The following is a 21,897-nucleotide window of genomic DNA, read 5'->3' on the forward strand; positions in this document are numbered from 1 at the left end:
CCTCACACACTTCTTGAGTACATCATACAAGAGTAACTTCTTATGTAGTCACAAGGAATGACACAAAAACCAAATCAGCTTTTCACTAAAATTAAAGATAGGTGGAGATCATCGCTCTCATCTGAATGAGAGTGGTTTCTGGCCTATACATATCGTGGACAAGAAAAAGAGGTGGAACTGTTATTTTCCTATATTCCTGTTTACAAAATATTCTATCCAACAAGGTACATATATTTATCTAATTGTTCAAATTTTTCACTATTTATGCACAGGTTATTATATTCATTCCATTTTCTCTATTAAACATTATCTTGGTCTTTGCTACATACATTTTCAATGCATCATGCAATCCACCGCTCACTGCATATCTTTCATGTTTTCAGGCAATAAAATACCACTTGCAAGCAATAGTAAATACACATTCATATTCCAACAATCACAACATTATCTTCATTATCAACAATCTTTATACATTTAACCTGAAGTATTTTAAACAATTGAGGGATTATCACACACCCTTAATTTATTTCTTGCTGAATTATCCACTAATTCTAATTATTCTCATGCATGCATTACTTACAAGATATATTGCTATAACTATGTTCAGCAACCTTGTCTCAACCCAATATAAATGCAAACTGTTCCATAATTTGAACAGATTCACTTCACAATATGCTTTCTCTAAATCAAGAAATGTACATTTTATTTTTTCCCATTCATACATTTCTCAATGTCTCACTCTAGAGATAAAATATGGTCTGCACATTCTGTAGTTGGCATAAAGCCACATTCTACTTCTCAAATTTGCTCATTTTCATATCTCATACCTATGTTTAAAGGAAAAGAAAGTTCTCTTAGATGAATCATCAGAACTGTAATAGGCTGAGCTGATAATGATTAGATTTGCTTGATAGTTCTACCTATTTTATTTTAAGCAGAGTCAAGAAAGCCTCTGAAAGACCATAATTCAAAATTCTACCTTTGACCTCCATTGATCAGAGAAGAAAGAGCACGTGCAGGGGTCACATTATTAACCATAGCTTTCAGTGCTTTGTCAACGTCTTCCCTAATGAAGGTGTTTGATTCCCCAGCCTTATGCAAAAGGACTTTAACTGTATTATCTAGTTCTTGGTCCATGCTTTTTTTCAGGTAGTTGAATAAATCTCCTAAACAAACAACCGCAGCTCGGGAAACAACAGAACGTAAATTTTTCACCTAGGAAAAGAAAGACCTGAATCAGCAACAGTTGGCAAAACACTGATTTTGAATCCCACCACCCTATCCCCCATCAAGCCATTACATTACATAAAATTATACATGCAGGCAAGCATGTTATATGGGATATCACAATAAATGCAAATGTAACATATTACACATTAAACTGGATTAACCAGGTTTAAATTCCACCTTCTGGAGCTAATGAAGAAGGTAGTTGCCAAGAAATGTTTATATGTTAAGTAACTGTGTTGGCATTAGTTGTTTAATTCCCTTCCTACAAACAGGGCTGTCCTCTTGGAATTTACAGTCAGTCAGAGGAATGAGTGCTAAAGTGGGTCAGCAACTATAAATTGATGCACCATTGGCACACAAAGACAAAAGGTAATTTATCTGAAAAAGAAAGAAGCTGGCTGAAAAAGTCCCTCCTGAAATCCAAGAAGGATTTCTTGCTTGGATTTTGGGAGAGACTTTTATCAGCCAGTCCCCAGAAACCAGAGGGATTCATTTGGGTAGGTGGCAGTGGCTTGCAATCATTGCCTTTATGGGGAAGTTGGCAGGGAAGACTGCACATGGTGACCAGATGATCATGGCCCTAAATATGAATCGGTTGCCAAGCACCCAGATCACAATCACGTGACTGTCGGAGAGCTGCAATGGCCATTCATAAATCCTTTCATTCAGTGCTGTTGGTAATTTCAAAAATTTGCTGAACGGTCATTAAGCGAGGATTACCTGTATAGGTAGTCCTTGACTTATAATAGCAACTGGAATTTCTGTCGCTAAGCAATGAAGTTGTAAAGCATGATCTCTGTGATCCTGGTTGCCGTCATTAATGAAATTTCATAGTCATTAGATAAGGCAGCTTCCTGCCGACTTCCCAATACCCAAACAAAGAGGGTATGAAAGTTTTTGTGAACGGCATGGCGTGGGGCCCACCATTGGTTCAGCAATGTCGTAATATGGAATGGTTGTACAACAAGGGTTACCTGTATATGCACACAAGGCTATAGCTTTAAGCTACAGATTTAGTAGAAAAGATGATAAATCAGAGAACTATAACCTAGATAATTTTGCTTAAGTTTGGTAGGCCAGAAATGTTACATGAAAAAATATTTTATGAACCATTTTCTAACTAAAGTCTTACTAAAATGAAGATACAGCCAAGCAAAAATGAATGGGGGTTTTTTGGGGCATAACTATACATTTTTTTTGCATGCCTTTTTGTTACAAGCTTTGGAGGCCTAGAGTCATAGTTAATATATTGGGAAATATTAAATATTGAGGTCATAGGTATTAAGACAATTAAGTTCCGGAAGCAGCAAACTTCATGAAAAAGGAAAACATTTAAAGTAAAATTAAGAGGATGCAAAAATTAAAGTACAAATTACAAAAAAAAAGCAATTAATAGCAAACATCTTCTCATTTAGTGCCTCCCCCCTCCCACCCATGAGATATGAAGAAACGGGGGGGGGGGGGGACCTTACTTCTTGCACAACAGCCAAACTAGTTTCATGCAGCTTCGCAGTTAGAGCATCGGAGTGATAGGCAGAAAGGCACCTAATTGAATTGAGGCCCTCAATTTTCTTCTCCCTATGTTGAAACAAAAGATGAAATATGTATGGTTTATTGCACAGAATAGACAAACAGCTCAGATTCATTAAAAATTCTCAATTTACACATTTTATCACTCTTCTAAAAAATAACTAAAATCACCAGAAAAAAAAAGTAATATTTTACACTAAGAGTAAAATACTGTGGCATTTGCTTTTTATTTAATTGTGTCCAACAGGATTTTTTTCCGTTTCACCCCAAAGGTGAAGATGATGATGATGATGATGATGATAATAATAATAATAATAATAATAATAATAATAATAATAATAATAATAAAAGATAAAGACTGAGAAACATACCAATCATTATCAGCAAGGTACTGCAAGGCTTCCAAAAGAGCAAATTCGGGCTTGGGGAAGGGTCTCAAATCTGAGGGTTCCATTATTTCGGAACTGTGCATGACCGATAACATCCGATCCTTAAACGGCATCTGTGAACCTGGAGAGTCTTCACCTGCAACTTCATCCATTTGATTATGCAAAAGTGACCTAACTCTGTGATGTGAATAAGCCATTTATTTATTTATTTATTTGTGTTTATATGGCCGCCCAATTCAGATGTGACTCTGGGTGGCGTAGAATAGCTCATCAAATAAAAAAAAAAAATCAAAGTAAACAGGACATACTATTAAAAATGGACTACGGCAATAACACAGCAATCAGAAGTAAAGTGTACTATAGTTCATCTGTTGGGGAAATCTGTTTTTCCCAACCCAAACACCCAGGAGAAAAAGTCAGTTTTCCAGAAGCGTGCAGGATTGGGGCAAACAATATATTGGGTGATAAAGAAAACAAGGTTCCTATATTGGCTGAAAATATATTCTGCCAGCACAATGAGAGTGGCAAAATCTAGAAGGGACAGATTGGGCTTTACTACTATTGTCCTGCTTAGAAATCTAGAGAGGATCTGTTTAAGGTCGCACTTCTGTAAGAAATAAATGAGATATGAACTAGAAGACAGACTGGTCTTTGAAAAACAAGCTTTTCAGTAGAGCTTTGAATCCTAACATGATGAAGGCACAAATCTTTAGTTATATTATTAGTTCCATCTAGTGTTTAATGACAATTAGAAGAGGTTGTTTTTGTTAATGCTGTATTTTAGAGGGAGAAGAGACAAAAATTCAATTAATCAATAAACAAACAAACAAATAAAATGATTACCTGAGTCTAACAAGATCAAAGGCTGTGCTTTTTTAATACTTGATGTTCTTTTCAACAAAGGACTGAAAGCAACATTTCCTTAAGGACAAAGAAACAAACAAAGGCCCTTTTAGAATGTTTCCATAATGATCTCTGTAAATGTTCTCTTTCACCAAGTACAGGAAGCAACATTTTCTACTAGGTATTAGAAAATTATTATAAATTATACTGTAAGGTTACAGATAAAACTGATTAATGCAAACAACAACTATCTGAATAAAGGAACAATCAGATTTTTATCTAACAGCCATGCTGTTAGATGATTTCTTTTTTAACTATATTCCTTATGGTATGTTTATCTGCCTACAACAGCATTTAATAAAATCACCCTCGGAACTAGGAAGCAGAACTTAAAAAGAAATCAGGAATACACCTTGTGTGCATGCTACAGAACTTAAGATGGCAGTCATTTTGGTAACCATGTTAAAGAATCATTAAGGAAATAATGAATTACTGCGGTCGGTTGTCATCTTTTCTGATTCACTGATCTTGAGCAATTCCCAAGGTTTGGATTCCTTTTTCCCTAGATCTCTAATTTGCTGATGCTCCTTCTCCTCTCTCTTCTTCTGTCTCATCTTTTCTCGGGCAGATTTGGATAAGGCAACTTTCATCTACAACAGAAAGTTAAAATACATTCAGTATGGGATGAACAAAGAATGTAACACTCGAATAAAAAAGAACACAGCCAACATTTCTCCTCCTTTTGAGACACAAGATGCAAACCCATGCCAATATTTCACCCGGATGCTCTTAACTGCAATACATAATCAAGACTGACTATGTACCATCAAGGCAGGGTCAACTTTTGGCAATCACATAATTTCAGATATTTCAATTATGATAAATGCATAGGAATTGCCCTTTGGTGGTATATACACATTTAGAATGAAATGGAAATGAGGGGAGCCCAAACCAAGAATTCTTAGGAAACTAAATGGAGTAAGAATAAAATGATGACTTAATATGTGAGACCAAATAAGATACCCATCAACTGTCCTGTGAGAAGGATTTTAAAAATTTGTTTTTAAGTAATTATTATTGTCTAAAGATCGAAGACAAAAGGAAAAGGGGATGGCAGAGGATGAGATGTTTAGATAGTGTTACTGACACAATGAATATGAATTTGGACAAACAGTGAAGGTCAGGGCATGCTGTGGTCCATGGAGTCACAAAGAGTCGGACACAACATTTACAATTGTTTTCTTACTATTGTTACCTCATAACAATAGTAAGTTGTATTAGAAATACTGTAATCCTAAATGAGTAAAAATAAAAATGAAGTTTGCATTTGTTTATTTGTTGGACTCCATTAGAATAAAACACAAGAAAATATATGTATTTGTTAATGTGCTATAGCAAACATCAACATATGTAATTCACTCTCGAAAGCCTATTATGATACACATATGTATTTTTTTGGTCATGCACACCAAAGTGAGACAAAATTAATGGCTGGCATGTCAAATTGTATATTTCTGCTTTCTCATTTGACTAATATCTGATATCCTGAAGATACATGCTTGATAATTATATGACATACTTGGAAACACATTCACATGTAGCCCCCACTCTCTTATATACTATATTACAAAATCTGAAAAAAAAAAGATGTGTTGACTGCCCTCTTTCTTAAATTATGGAATGTCCATTCTTACATCTCTTTCGTTTTCCACATCTAGGCAAGGTGCAGAGCTTTGCTGCTGGACGGCTCTCCCATAGATGCCAGAAAGTGATTCCATTTTTGGTTTGAACGAAGGTGCATCTCCATTCTCCATGGAGAATATTATGGATTGACCATATGTAGGAAGTGAAGAGGGGCTTTCAAACATTCCTGAAATGCACAATTCATTGGATTACAAAAAAAGAAAAAAAGGTAAAAGTAAAAGTTTGCCTGTCCCATCGTGTCCAACTCTACGGCACGGTGCTCATCTCCGTCTGTTGGCCAAGGGAGCCAATGTTGTCTGAAGACATTTTCTGAGGTCAAGTCAGCATGGCTAGTATCAAAGCTTAATTTTGTTCTATATCTGTATGCAAGGAATCTAATTAAAATATTGCTTAAAAAGATGATAGTTTTTGGAACCGAATTAACCAAAAAGGAATAATACCATGTCTCTTCAATGTGTACAAGTCCTTTGTCCTTTAAAAAAAAATGGTCCTTTTTAAATATTTGGTCTTCAACTAGCAGAGTTGCATATAGTGCACTAACCAGTAAGGTTCAAAGACACAAAACAATTTTTAAATGTTTAATTCCCAATTGCTTATACACAAATATTGCACACTTCATCAAAGGCATATAAGAATCACTGTTCTATTTTGGTTATATTTAATGTTTTCTTGTAATTGCATTCTGATCATAGTCACTGAAAGGCAGGATAAACAAAGATATAATAAAGGGTAAATGTAATTGCTTCAAATACCTTTTCCAACAATAACTACAGAATCTTCTGACAAGGCACTCGGTGAAATGTAATCTAGACTATTCAAATGATGTAAACTTGAAGAAGGTCCTGTAAATCCTTTAAAAAAATTATAACACCAGAATTATGTTTTTCCCAAATAAGTATTTTTTTTCCTTCAGAAAGTTAAAAAAAAAGAACTTTGACATTATGTCACTATTACCCTGAAGCTTTTCACAATAAGATTTCTTGATATGAGCCAACTGAAAAATAATCCTCTAAACAACTGACCAGCTAATAATTATTTATATACCAGAGAAATGAAAAAGAAAAAAAAAACTATTCATATTTTCTACAGTAAGCAAAATTATTCTAGCCAAATTTAAATTACATATAATGATACATAATGATTTAGGTAAAATGCTAAACTGAAATCTCCCTCAGTAACTAAACAACTGAAATTTCCAAAGTGCAGAATGAGAGATTACTATTGAAACTGCACAGGAAAAGCTAATTTGATAACATAGTCAATTGCAAAGGCATCTATTCAGTTCTAGTAAAATCCTTAAAAACTGTAAGTTATTTTAATAATTTTACCATGGAAAGCTCTGGATTATCAATACATACTACTGCCTGCACACAGCACAGCTCTAATTTGTGTGATTCGTTTTTCCATACTCTGAAGCTAACTTCACCTCAATTTTAAAACAGCTGGATTCTGCTGCTCCTGAATTCTACTTTACTTTATACAACTATGGCATGTAGAAATTACAAAAAGTGAAGGAAAGAAGTGGAAAGAAGTTAGGCAGATATGGTCTCTGTCCAGAAATGTAAGCAGCAGTTCATTAGGTTACAGCTCCATATTCTCCTCTCAATTCTTCCTCCAATTCTGTGACATTTATAATTACTTACCTTTTGTGGATTTACAGTGCATTTGATACTCTTTGCTCTGCCCTTTCAGACTAGCAGGAGACAAAACTTTTTGTTTATCATCTTCATAATCTCCTGATCCATTTCCACAGCTCAGATGCTGGCCACTAACACTTACATAGGAAGTTGCTTTTTCATGAAACCTTGTTCCTGAAGGATAAGTAAACATCACTGGAAAATGTCTAATATGGCATCTGTAGATTTCACACAAATTCTGCCCATTAGATACAATATCTTTTTATAGTCTACGCATACACACACACACGTCTACGCATACACACACACACATCTGCTTTGTATTATAGAGATGAAGGGCTGTAGCACAGGACTGCGCAATTTGTCTAGGGAAAGGACCACATTGATGAATTAAAAATCTTCACGGGCTGCAAAGAAATACCTGAGTGCCAATCAGCCATTCTATGCCTAGCAGAGTGGCAGAAGCATTGAACTTGTCAATAGTGGAGATGTTTGGAGGGGCTCGGCAGCATGTTTTATGGGCCGTGGCATTTGTCAATTTATATCTAGTCCCCCCAAACTGGGACCAGAATTTATGTTGCTAAGTGAAGCACTCGATAAACAAACCATCACAACTGTACTGGTTAGCGACAGCAATTCTGGCAGTCCTGGTTAAGAGAGAAACAAACTACACAAACTGCCTCCATTTCAACCTGCCTTTCTCTCCTATCTCTGCCCTTTCAGCCATCCTGCACAGCATGGCTGAATTTTCTGCCCCCTTCCTTGTCTTGCCTCGCTTCCTTGCCATGGTCAACCTCAAGCTCCACAGCTTGCCTCCACCTCCTCAGCTGCCAGGCTCCTGGTGGGCCTCTGCCCCACTTCAGCAGACCATTGCCAGCCAGGGATCATGTTGTTGGCAAGTCCAGCATAGGGGAAGCAAAGTGAAGAATACGATGAAGGTCAGCTGGAAGCAAAGGTTGTGGCTGAATACAGTGGATTCTTCATCTTGACCAAGTTGTGCAGGGTGGCCAAAAGTACAGAGATGTGTGTGTGGGAGGGAAATAGGCAGATGGGGGGAGTTGAAGCAGAGGTAGTTCAGGAGGGCAGGAGAATGTGACAGTGTGGTGCTGTGATGGCCATAAATACGGACCAATTGCCGGGCATCCAAATCTTGATAATGTGATACAGAGACATTATGACAGCTGCAACTTCAAGGACTAGTCTTAAATCCATTTTTTTTCAGTGCTGTTGTAACTTTGAATACTTGCTGAATGAATGGTTGAAACTCAAGAATTATTTTATTATTTTAAAAAATGTTGGCAGACTGCACAAAGCTGCCTGTTGTTGCATATTATACAAAAACTATAACCAGTCAGAGTAGTAGAGATGCATTGTTACATTTACTCCAATCCACGTTTGGTTTCTAAACTGCACTTTACCATACAGAGGCCTGGGGATTTTTATAACAATTCAAATCCCAATGATTCCTCATTATAACCAGTCATGACCCTTATTCACTTGGGAACACATAATACAGTATTATGTATTTTTGCTACAACAATGGTTAATCACAGGATGATTGAACTGTACCCATAAGAGATAATCTGATCCAACTCCTGGCTTGGTTAAAATTCTGCTAAACTCTGCTAAAGCATTTCAGACAATAACTTTTTTATTGTCTAGATCCATCTAGTGAAGAGGAACATGCCACTTTATGAGGCAACCTGTTGCGCTGGTTGGCAAATCCTAGAGTCAGAAAATTTATTCATTTATTAAATAAATTTTTTGACTGTTTATATTTATAAAATTTATAGGGCCGCCCATCTTACCTCAAGATAACTCTGGATGGCTTATAATCATTAAAGAGAAAAACTATATAAACTAAAACATAAAGAAGTTAATACAAAATTCCTCCAAATATCTAATCTGATATCTAAAGTTCCCTGTAGTTACATCCATTGGATCCGTTCTGCTCTCTAAGGCAACAGAAAACAGGTCAACTCTTTTTTTTATATGCCAATGTTTTAAATCAGACTGTTATCATATTTGATTTCATTCCCTTCTTCTAATCCATTCTGAGCATGTCTAGAGGTAGGCAGGTCACGGGGAGGAAATGTCACCACTACATACAGTGGATTTTCACACAAAAAGCACTTTTTCTGTCCTTTTAGAAAGATTCAAAAGAACTTTTACTTCTAAATGTACCTATGATTATATTTTTCACACAAAAAGCACCTTTTCTGACCTTTCAGGAAGATTCAAAAGAACCTTTTCTTCTAAATGTACCTATGATTATATTTTCCTTTGTACCTCTTGCACAATCAGCAATCACACTTCTAAAATTTGCCTCTTTTTCTTTTGGGATATGCCTTCAACTATATTCTGATGACCTTCTCTATTCATTTCTTCTATTTTTTTTAAACTTCTTACTCCTTGTTCATTCAATCAGTATTATTATAGATAATCCTAATTTTGTGCTACAGAAAATGCACAGCTTTCTTAGTAAAAAATAAATAACCCAACTGTGAAATACATTTAAAATTCTTTGCTAGTGGTTTTGACAGTTTTCTCAGTGATGTAGCACAGTTAATATTATCTTTATCAGGATCCAAAACTTGATATTAATCTACTCAAGTACATGTAGAGATACAAAACAGTAAAATATAAATATATGCATGGATATGTTTCTATATATTCATTTATACATATAAATGCATATACATACGCATATATATGCATTTATATTTTATTATATTTGATTGAATATACTAGAGATATGGTAATATGGTATATTACAAACAACTAAAATGTCTTTATTTTACTAAATATAATATTTTCTCCTATTCTCAATACTATACCTGCACTGGGATTCTGCTCCACAATGATAGAGCTTCGATTTCGTGCAGGTGAGAGCTTTGTAGGGCGGGAATTACCTCCAGGTAGAGAAAAGATATCTGATCTATTAAAGCAGAAAAAATATTTAAGATTAACATAGACCAACTTTGTACAGACACTCCAATGCTATCAAATTATTCTGAAGAAGCTATCTTGTGAGCACAAGAAAAATTTATTTTTTCAAAAAACACTAAATGTAGCTGGTATCAAGATGGTAAATTGAAAGAAGTGCTTCCAATTAGAAATTCAACAAAATGAAAAAAGTGACTCTTTACGAGATTCAACGGGACTAGAACAATGAGTTTTACACTTATTATTCAGTCATAAAGCTACAACAGTTGGATGAATATGTTGTCAGGAATGTTCCCCTCCCTTTTGTGTAAATAAGAGGAATGGGGAAGTTGCCACAGAGACATAACTAGCATATTAAAATACCTAAATGTGTATTACCATATTCTTATCTTCAAAGTTGTAAATTCAAGGACCATAGCTAAGTGTCAGATTACCTGCTTTGTATACACAGGTAAGGTTGAAAATATCCTCATATGAAATCCTAAAAAGTTGCTGTTGGTTAAGGTAGATAAACTTAGCTGAATTAATCATGTTCCTCAGGTATGGAGTAAATAGCTATGCTTCACCAATAATTGATGACATTGACAAGTAAAGCTTTAGCTATCTCAGTGGCAGATAGTTAAAACATTTTGAGAGATTTTACAACATTATTCCAAATCCAATGCACAATTCTTCAAGGCTAGTGCATATACTCCAAAAGTAGCAAGCGTAGCCAAGACAAAACATTACTTTTAAAAATATGAATTGTCTTTAATTCAAATTAAATTCTGCTAATTACCATCCGGTCAATTATTTACTCAGAAGCTGCTATAATTTCTTACCAAATATTAGAAATCTCTGAGGGCTACACACAAATTGGCCCAGAGGTGACTAGGAGGACTTAACGTTGTGCTCCTCTGATATAAATAGTGTAACACTACTTCCGGATCATCAATCCTTTTCAAGTAATTGCTTGGTTGAAAATCAAATTAAGGTAGCTAAACAACACTAAGGTAACTTAGTGGAAACAATGATCATGCACAATCTTTTCCCCAAAATATATATATATATATATATATATATATATATATATATATATATATATATATATATATATATATATATACGCGAAGCCGAAAACACCAGCCTGAAGATGACGAATGAGACTTCGTCGAAACGTTGCCAAGACACCTCCAATTTTACGCGGGAGAAAACCCGAATAACCAAAGACCTACATATACATATACATATACATATACATATACATATACATATACATATACATATACATACATACATACATACATACATATATATATATATATATATATATATATCTTTTAATTTCTGAATAAAACTCACATTGTTCTTAAACCTTGAGGTGCTGTAGATAGTGGGGACGTTACAGATTCAAGACTATAAACTCCACTTTCACTGTAAGAACTAGTACTTGGAGATGACAAGCAGGAAGGTGACTCTGAAGTTAGATCAAGCTTCAACACAGAATCAGGGCTTTCAAGATCAGAAGTGCTGCCATTCAACTTTGCTCTCTTCTTAGCTGCACTATTACGAAGAGACCGAAGAGAACTATGCATCTAAAGACAAGGAACAACACATAATCCATGCTGTAAAGAAAAGTATAAATCCAGGCAATGTCTATTACTTCTCTGTTGTAGGACATTTGAATGAATAGCACAACTACTTGGTTATAAGGGTCAATTCCTGTTGATGTTCTTCTGCTACTGGTAATGGTATGGTAATATCTGGTATGGTAATATCTATTTTCTAATAAATGTGGTAAGCAAGAACTCCAAAATCATCCATAACTTTCTAACAATGACTGTAAAAGATAAAAAATAGGTATAAATTTACCCATCGAGTCACTCAATAGTGAGATGGGTGGCATATAAATTTAATAAATGCAATAAAATAAATAAAGGGTGAAAACATGTCAACCATGTAATTATATCACATAAGAAGTCCCTGAGAATAAAAAGAGCAGTCAAATTTACTATTAATCAGTACTCCTACCTCTTCCTCATCAAGCTCTCTTTCATTGATGTTTAACTCTGAAAGATCAATGGCCAATTTCTTATCCCTTTCATTTAGCCACATGTCTTCTGGCTCCCCGTTCTTTTGTCCCATTGAGCTGATTTCTGTTTTATCAGGCAAGGGGCTCACCCCCCTGGGGATTGGAGGCACTGGCTTTGTTCCACTCAGGCCTCTCCTTGAAGCTGGGGTCCTCACAAAGGCAGGTTTCAGCTGAATAGGAGGAGTATCTTGAGGTTTCACGTCTGTATGAAGAGATTATATAGGGCATTTTAGAAATGTGCTGCTGATGTCCTAATAGAAGCACTTACTGATTAGTACAGAATGGAATAACAGAGAGATATTGCATTATCTGCAACAGCTTCTAAAGGTTTCAATTGATTTGTTTTTTCTCTGGAATCTGCCTCAAAGAACTGGGAATATCACCATACCACATCCAGCTCATTCAGTCATTGTGCTCTGCCCAGGCAGCCACTGTAAGAACGGAATATGGAGACACAAAATAGTTCAGGATTGAAAAACGCACTCGGCAAAGTTGCATCCTGTCACTTATACTATTCAACATGTACACAGAAATAGTTACGATAAATTCACATTTGGAGGAATCCAGCATTGGGGTTAAAATCAGTGGTAGGAATATCAACAACCTCCAATATTCAGATGATACAGCATTGCTCAGGGAAAGCAAGAAGGAACTGGAGTGGTTAATCCTGAGAGTCAAAGATGAAAGTGAGAAATTTGGACGGCACATTAACATCAAGAAAACAAAGATAATGACAACTGCAGAGAACACACAGGTCAGACTGAAGATTGACAATGAGACAGTCAAACAAGTAAAGGAATCTTGGGCTCTAAAATCGACCAAAGTGATGACTGAAGCCCTGAGACAAGAAAGTGTATAGTACTTGGAAGAACTGCAATGTCTGGCATGAATAACATCTGGAAGAATGAAGGTATCAACCTCACAACCAAATGCAGATTAGTTAATGCAATAATTTTTTCCAATTGCTGCTTATGGCTGTAAAACATGGACTCTGAAAAAGGAAGACAGAAGGGTGGATGCCTTTGAACTGTGGTGCTGGAGGTGACTATTACAAATCCCATGGACTGCAAAAATAACAAAGAAAGAAGTCCTAGACCAAACCTCATCAAAAATATCATTTGAAGCCAAAATTGCCAAACAGAGGCTCTCATACTTCGGTCATGTCATCAGAGCTGACTCACTTAGAGCTGAAAAGTCAATCATGTTGGGAGTGATCAGCAGAAAAAGGAGAAGGGGCCACCCTAATAACTGCTGGCTGGACACTATAAAAAGATGACACTGGGATGAACATGGTGGATCTGAAGGTGGTGGTATGAGACAGAGGAGCATGGAAAATGCTGATGCATAGAGTGGCTGAGGATCGGACATGTCTGAATGGCTGAGAACGATAATGATGATTATCCCTAGACATAAGTGGAAGAATCTCTTTAAGCATGCTGTCTGAAACAAACGTTTACCAATTTTTAAGCTCTATTCCCGTGAAATGTGTTAAATCCAGAAACCAGTACTTCTCTTAAAAGCAGTTCAAGGCAACTTTAAAGAAAATACAATAGACTAGAACAGCAATATAGAACTGCATGGTTTTTATTTGTACAAATTCTTATAAATTGGTTGCAAGTTAAAAAATTGTTTAGTGTATCAAAATTAAATTAGTCTAGTACCAGACTTCATGTCTGTTACAAAGAAAAATAAGATAAAACTGATATTAGATGGTAATTTCATTAAACAGTATTGACATAGAATGTAAATTACTGTCTTTGAAGAAAAGCTGTTAAAGCTTAAGAGGGAGTTGACTGCTAATGTCTCTCTTACATTTACTTCCTTTTTTCCTTTCTTGGCATTTTATTTCCAGATTTTGTGCACATTATTGGAAACAGCACAGATTATTACCAGGGATGTTACCTGCTTCCTCTCCTGATATTGGGCTGGAAAACTTCTTCTGATGTGTAGGTTTTGGAAGCCCTTCAAAGCTCTTAAGAGGCCAGGAATTAGAGAAATTAACAGCATGATCTTGTGATTTCTTAAGTGAATCTGTTGGCGGAGAGGTGTGCTTTGGACTGTGCCTGGGTGATGAAAATGGGTAGGATGGAAGAATGAATGCTCCTTGGCTAGTATGACAGCCCAAGAGAGGAGAAGTATGCTCAGGTGGGCTACAAAAGGTCCGTTGAGGCTTGTTGGTAAAATTGAGGCTAGTACACACTGGAAAAGACACAAAGTAGACAATTTGCATAAAATAATCCTGGAAAAACAATACCATTGGCAATTGTGTCTGATCATTAATCTTTAAGGAGAAGAGCATGGAAGTTTTTTATTTGAGTTCCTAATTCTATCAAGCAGAAGTGTTTTTAGTTCTTGTTAGTCCATATATTAAACCAGGTTGTGCTAACTTTTCTTTCCTGGAACATTTTAAGAGGGGGGGTTGGCTCTTCAGATATTATAGCACTATAATTCTCATAATTACTCATAATGGTTAAACCTAATGGCAACTGGAATGTGGCAACATGTGGAATTCTACAAACTGCATTTCCCTGATCTATATAACAGGATAGATATGACTGTGTTTTCCCAACACAGGTTATAATGAGCAAAAATAACAAAAAGTAATTAAGCATTAAATTAAAACATAATTTAGAAATTTGAAGATTAAGAGAGAAGCAGACCAGAAATCAATCTGACATCACAAGATATTCTAAGAAGAGAACTGCTGCTTTAACTTGGTGGTTATGCTTATGCTTGGCACAGGTAAAGTCCATCTGATTAAGGATTTTAATCTGCAGTGCTGGGGAAGAGTTCTGTTATCCATACCCAGATAATTAGGTTAAATACCAAAATCTGAACACCTTAATACTGTATTGTAATTATTTGGATGGCTAAAGTAATCGTATTATAGCTGAAATATTGATGGAACACATTATCCACAAATGTGTCTATGAATATTAGAACCCTTATAGAGCAGACTGAAATAGAAAAATAATGAGGAAAAGTCTACTATTACTGAATGTGGAATAGTAGTAGTAGCCAGGAAAATCATGCTATTCAATACCTTTATCTTGCCATGGACTGCTAAGTCCTAGAAACTGTAGGTCAGAATCCACACTACCACTTTTCCCACGGCTATGAGAGAAACCAAGTAGATTGGATTTTCCTGAAATATGTGGCTGATGAGAGGCCATCACACCTTTCAAGCAAAAAACAAAAGATAGCCAGATATGTTTCCATGTCCCATTGATAGTAACAAGTTTAATTCAAATTTTAAAATATATTTTAGTGTAAAGAGAACAGCATGAAAGAAAGCTGTAAAAATCCACTCTGAATATTTTCTAGCACAGTATTTTTATAAAATAGAATAATATATCCTATATAGAATTGAAAAGATAGAACCCTTTTCCCTCATAGCATATCAAAATGTTGCATTTGTTTAAATATATGTTTTACAGTTTCCAGAGTAGGAGATACAAGAAATCTCCAATACAATTTTTAATAATTAATATTTATTGTATTTTAATAAGTGCTCACTTTATTAAACTCTGCTTGATTTACAAAATCAGAAACAATAAAAGCAATTAAATGCACATAACCACAAAGAAACATGCAGCATGACTAAACCAATCAGAAAGATAATTGATATAGATACAATAGAGACCTATATATGTGTGTGTGTCAATAAGCATATTAACATAAGGCCTTGAACAAAATCATGTGAACTTTATTATGGTCATAAGTTGAGGGCAACCTATATATCATTATAAAGATCTCATGGTAAACAGTTTTCTTTAAGATGCTATGCAAAACATTTCAGCTTTAAATTTCCTCCCCAGTAGTACTTGTCAATTTAAATTTCCATCTTTCTGTCCTACTTAGCAAATTCAGAGCAAACTGTAAAAAATGTCCTTGACTAGATTTGCCTTATAAAACTATCAACTGATAGTAAAGTTTTTGTAGTACTGTATTTCTAGACACCTCCATTGGCTCCCCAAGAAGGATAGATGGAATTCAATGATTTCTGGAAGTTGTAAGCAACAGGATCTTAGAATACACAATCCTTATGTGACATGTGAATGTATACATTAATAATTATATAATTAATTGCATTTTCCTTCAAAGACCACTGTTCAACTGCTGGCCATTTTAGTATTTACAATTTCCAGTGGTCATTTATCACTCTAACCAGGATGATAAGGCAACAGGTGTTTTACAAGAAAAAATACTACTGTAAGAGTTACAAAAATACTACAGTAAGCGTTTAAAAGAGTTAAATTGGCTATATCAATATACTAACTACATATCCCATATTCATTACCATTCTTCACTGGCTTTTTTTTATATCTACAAAACCCATCTGCCACTTGGTCCAGTTGTCACTCAGAGATGGGAAAAACAAGAAATATAATATTAAAACCAACTGCATTATCCCATAGTTCTATTTTCTCAAGTTAAAATTTCAATTGATTTTAATTCTGTATTTCTTTGGGATATTCCCTGAATCATCTTCTCCTATATCTTTCTAGGCAAAAAAATAATAATGTTTTGATTAAGTTAGCATACAAACTACAAAAATATTATCACATTTTCTAATAACTAGGCAATCAATGTAGTAGTTGTTCTTGTCATCTCAGTCTCATTCTATTTTCAATCGAATCCTTTTCCAACATTTTAAAGATGACAGTCAGAGTATTGAAAAAGAAAAAAGAAAACAGTGAGACAGCTTCAAAAATGTTCAGTTGCACCACACTTCAGAGTAACTTAGCAGTTCTTTGTTCAGTCTTACTCAGGCCACACAATAAAACAGAATGGGGGTGAAGGCAGAACAGGAACCTGGGGTGGCAGAAACTTTTCTGTACTGTACCATCTATTGTATTATCTTGTCATTATAAATAACTCTGATGTTCTTAAGAGCTCTATACATACTTAGTATTTCACTGGCTTACCTTGAGAAGCTCTTAATTTAGGAGAGTGAAGAAAATCATTTGATGTCAAGCACTGGAACAGAAAGAAAAGGCAAATAGTACTACGGTATAATGTAATTTGCATATATTTTTCATTTGCAAAATTAAGAAGAAAAAAGTGCACTGACTAGAATGTAGACCCTGGATATAGTATGGGAAACCATCTGAAGTTTTCAAAAAGGATATTTTAACTAAACTGAGTTTTTAAAGTCTGATAATTTTTCATAGTCACTTTAGTGTGATCATAACTCCATTCCTCTACTGTTCTTAGAACAATGCAAATTTCAGAAATACAGAAATGAAAGTCAACTTAAGCGACCATCTAGTCGACTACAAATAATAGTCTTTATTAAATATATATATATATATATATTGAAAAATCACTACAAAAGACTTATTTCTGTACCTGCTAGTTTCCTGTATTGGTCTGTACTATTACTGACCTCCTATGAACAATGCTGACTTCACAAATTCCTTTAACTGCTGGGGGCTACTTACGTTAATCTGTAACAAAACTGAGGTCATTGGAATGTACCTAAATGTAATTATTAATCTTCTTCAAATCCTGAGAAACCTTAGCTAAAAAATTAAAGACTGTGAAAATTATATTCATTTACCTTTCTTTGAACTTATCCTAACTCAAATCCAAAGATTTATCTTCAATAATCAATATAGCATACTAGCTTGACCATTAGAAAATTATTCTGAATGGTTTAAGACACTTGCATCTTTTGACCTTTCTATTTAAAAAGGCAGTTCAAAGTCAATATCAGTTTTACCTAATTGTGTTATCTACTGAATTTGATATTCAACTTTTTTCTTTTTAATTTATTTATTTATACATCATACTTATGTAGCTTCCCATCTCACAAATGTTAATAGGTCTGAGAAGAGGAAAAAGAAGGGCATGATCATATAGAAAACATATACTTGCAATATAGTGGCATTACTTCCATTACACTACACAAAAGGGGTGTAATGTCCAGGGGTGAGGTCTAATAAAGCAGGGGTTTCCAACCCCCGGGCCATCGACCGGTACCAGTCTGTGGCCTGTTAGGATCTAGGCTGCACAGCTGGAGATGAGTGGTGGGAAGGCAAGTAAAACTTGATCTGTATTTGCAACTGTTCCCCAGCGCTACCATTGCCACCTCAGATTACTAGGCATTAGATTTTCATAGGAGTGTGAACCCTACTGTAAACTGCGCATTTTAAAATTTAATTGAAGCAGCAGCTCCAGCTCTTGATTCAAAAAGTTTCAGAACACTTTCTACCTATGAACAATCAAATCTTGATTAATCATAATGGCTTGAATGAATCTATCAAATTCAGGCCCTGCAGTCTCCTAAAAGTTAGTTGCTAAGTCCAAGTTCTGCATGGGGACCATTCAGACTAGACATTTTTTAAAAATTGGGTCTGATCTAGCATCTCCTCTTATCATGGTTCACTAATTAATATGGAATACAGAAGTCGGAGTATCTGACAGCTTTCAACTTCCTTCATCATGGTACATATTCAAGACATTCTGATTACATATTGTCAATTTTTGTTGATACCATGCTTCTATGCAGAAATTCAGAAGAAAACATATGATAAGAGTTTAAATCTCAACTAATCTCCATGGTAATTCAGCTTTCCATCAATGCAAATAGTCCTACATACAACTGTTAAGTTCTGTGTGAAAATAAAATTTGAATAGAAGAGCACAGTTTGGGAGGATAATCCAAATATCCAAAGCATGTACCTGAAATTCATCTATTTGAGTTTTATCTGAGTTCTTATTAATTTCTGATGAACCACTTTAGTCTGGCCATAATAATACCACTCCTCCACTGTTCTTGGGACAGTGCAAGTTTCAATAGATAACGAGTCTTCCAAATTCAAGACATGATTTGTGGCAAACTTTGACAAGCTACAAGTATTCCTTGACTTACAGCCACAATTGTAACCAGAATTTCCACTGCTAAGCAAGCAGGTTGTTCAGTGAGTCGTGTCTGATTTTACGACTTTTTGGCATGGGTGTTAAGCGATTAAGTGAATCATGTGGTTGTTAAGCAAATCCCGCTTCTCCCATTGACTTTGCTTATCTGAAGAGATAAGAAGGTTGCAAATAGTAATAATATGACTCTGAGTTGTTCAACTATTATAAATACATGCAGGTTGCCAAATGCTCAAATTTTTATAACTTGACTGTGAAGATCTAGTTCAAAGTAACAGGAGAAAGGTGTCTCCTACATGTCTTATTAGTAAACTGGTAGTTTGAGAGCATCATCAAAAGGACCTCTCAGCATATTTTAATGGCATAAAAAATTCTTAACAGTAAAGCAAAAGATCTTAACATGAGTACCAGAAATTGTGCCCAGCTAGCAGCCAGCAAGTGGTGCAGATTTTTCAACATAGGCAACAATCCTCTCTAAATGCCCTATTTTCCACTTTTTTTCCTTTAACATCCACCAGATCAACATGACTAATTAACTGTGAAGCACAGTAATCATATTAAACAAATACATTAGAAAGTACTGGTAATAGCTAAGAGGATTAAATCAGGTGATCTGACAGCTAAGTCTTGAGGGGCTGAGTGAAAGAATAAAATTAGAGTTATGTCATTTTTAATTTAACCATATCCCACCGATATTATACTATGGCCCTAAGACTACCTGCCAACAATTAAATCACAATTATGCTATTACAGCATTCAAATGCAAACTCTTAAAATATTCTTTAAACTTACAAGCCCTACAGTATTAAGAATATTTAAAAGTAAGTTCAATTGGGTCACTCAAAATTCTGGGAACGGTAGCACGAACTTCAGCTAAAAACCAGAGCTAATGGGAGTTTTACTTTTTATTCTTTAACAGAATACAAACTAATTTCCCCTAACCTGGTACTATCCAGATTGTTTGACTCCATATCCTTTCAGCCCTAACTCAGCGAAGTGAATGTGAATCCTGGCCGGTGGAAGTTTTGGCCTGAAGACACCTGGAGGACACCATATATTAGGAGAAGAGCAGCACTTTACAATGATTTTACTTACTGGTTCACTTCCTTTCGCAAAGCAAGTTTGGTTCCCAGGTCGTTCGCTCTCCCAAGGCAGTTTTCCTTTCCCAGCACTTAACACACGCCGGGGACATACTCCTTGGTCCGCAAAAGGGGTGAAAGACCCAGCAGTCTCTCCAGAGTAGCTGTGGGCACTCTGGATACGGTTGCCCTCCAGGAGCCAATCTGTGTCCGCTCCATGAGGCAAATGAAAGCCGCGCCCGTTCGCCGAGGACGGCAGGGGAACGGCATACTCCACAAACCACTGGTCGGTCAGCTTGGGGAGAGTTTTTCTGGCCAAGCGAGCCTGCACGGCGCTCATGACTCCTTCGCAATTATCCTGAAGTTCAACCACGTCCACTGCCTTGAAGATGAGGCTGGTGCGGCCGGGGCCCAGGGCCGAAGCCAAGACAGCAAAAGCCTCTAAGGCGGCGTGACGAACCCGGCGCTTGCTGTCCGCCAGAGCAGGGGCCAGCGCAACCACCAGCTTGGGGAGCTCGAAGTCCTCGCTGGGGAAGGTGAGGAGAGCAGCGATGGAGATGGCCAGGACAACCTCGCGGACGCGGGAATTGCGGTGCTGCAGGTGCTCGGGGCGCAGCAGGAGATCCAGCACGGGCTGAGGGCCGGCTGCCCGCATCAGGCCCAGAAAGAGTTGGTGGTACTCCTGGCGGATGGCCAGCTTAGCGTCGCCCAGCACTTTAGCCGCGGCCGCCACCAACGGCTCCAAGCGGGACCGGCTCCCGGCCGCCGGGCCTAGGCGGACAGCCAGCAGGCGCAGCCCTTCCAGCGCCCCCAGCGCCACTTTGAAGTTCGAGTCGTCCAGCAGAGCCCGCAGCAGGCTGAGCAGCCCGAGGAGGCTGGGGGGCGGCAAGCAGGCCAAGGCCGCCCCCGGCGCCTCTCCCAAAACCCGCTTTAGCTGCTCCATGGCGCCCACCCGGCCTCGGTAGTCATGCTGGTCCAGCAGCCGCGCGTGCAGCTCCGACGGGACCAGCCCGAAGCGCAGAGGCGTGAGTCCCGGTGGGGTCGGCGGGAGGCCTGCAGGAAAAGAAGCGGCGGGCGCCTCCCATTGCTCCCCGCCGCGGCCGCGGCCGCCCCCTCCTCCGCCGGAGGCACCCCCTTCCTGCTCTTCCTCTCTGGCCATGCCCCACTCCAGGGCTTTGCCCGGCTGCCCCGCCAGCCCGCCCCGAGGCCGCCGCCGCCGGGCCCCTCACAGGGGAGCATCGCCGTCTCCAGGGAAACGCGTCACCGCCGCTACCGCCGCTTCCTTCGCCGCCTCGGCCACGACGGAAGCCTCATTGCGCGTGCGCACAACGCCCAGCTCGGGGTGGGGGGGGGGGGAAAGAACAGCAAGCGCCTGTCAATCGTTTTCATAGGAAACGTAGAGAGAGAAGCCACGAAGGCTGGCAAAGAACGCCCAGGAGGGTCTCGCGGGCAAGGCGCGCAGTGCGCGCCGGGGTATGTAGTCCAATCCCTCACCCAACAGGGCCAAAGGCCTAAATGGTGCTATAATTATCTACTACGCCCAGGGAAGGTTTATTTTTTGCTCTGTTTTAAATGTACAATTGGAA

At 37.3% G+C, this 21,897-nt stretch overlaps 1 protein-coding gene across 1 annotated transcript in view; it reads right to left on the reverse strand.

The window, feature by feature from the left end:
• The window catches only part of TOGARAM1 (TOG array regulator of axonemal microtubules 1), a 32,144-nt gene extending 10,674 nt beyond the window's left edge, over positions 1-21,470 (reverse strand). Inside the window, exons 1-15 of the mRNA XM_070943173.1 lie at positions 20,328-21,470; positions 17,279-17,330; positions 15,394-15,528; positions 14,253-14,549; positions 12,290-12,552; positions 11,621-11,853; positions 10,171-10,271; positions 7,340-7,507; positions 6,449-6,547; positions 5,687-5,862; positions 4,486-4,642; positions 3,993-4,070; positions 3,132-3,291; positions 2,703-2,808; positions 980-1,215 (exon numbers count right to left, since the gene is read on the reverse strand). Coding sequence (XP_070799274.1) covers positions 980-1,215; positions 2,703-2,808; positions 3,132-3,291; positions 3,993-4,070; positions 4,486-4,642; positions 5,687-5,862; positions 6,449-6,547; positions 7,340-7,507; positions 10,171-10,271; positions 11,621-11,853; positions 12,290-12,552; positions 14,253-14,549; positions 15,394-15,528; positions 17,279-17,330; positions 20,328-21,470 — 3,404 coding nt within the window. The remainder of the gene's footprint in view (positions 1-979; positions 1,216-2,702; positions 2,809-3,131; positions 3,292-3,992; positions 4,071-4,485; positions 4,643-5,686; positions 5,863-6,448; positions 6,548-7,339; positions 7,508-10,170; positions 10,272-11,620; positions 11,854-12,289; positions 12,553-14,252; positions 14,550-15,393; positions 15,529-17,278; positions 17,331-20,327) is intronic.
• Between the last annotated feature and the right edge of the window lie 427 nt (positions 21,471-21,897).

Source organism: Pituophis catenifer, unplaced genomic scaffold (assembly GCF_029215685.1).
Source record: "Pituophis catenifer annectens isolate HBS135680 unplaced genomic scaffold, rPitCat1.0.hap2 SCAF_1, whole genome shotgun sequence".
Classification (NCBI taxonomy): Eukaryota; Metazoa; Chordata; class Lepidosauria; order Squamata; family Colubridae; genus Pituophis; species Pituophis catenifer.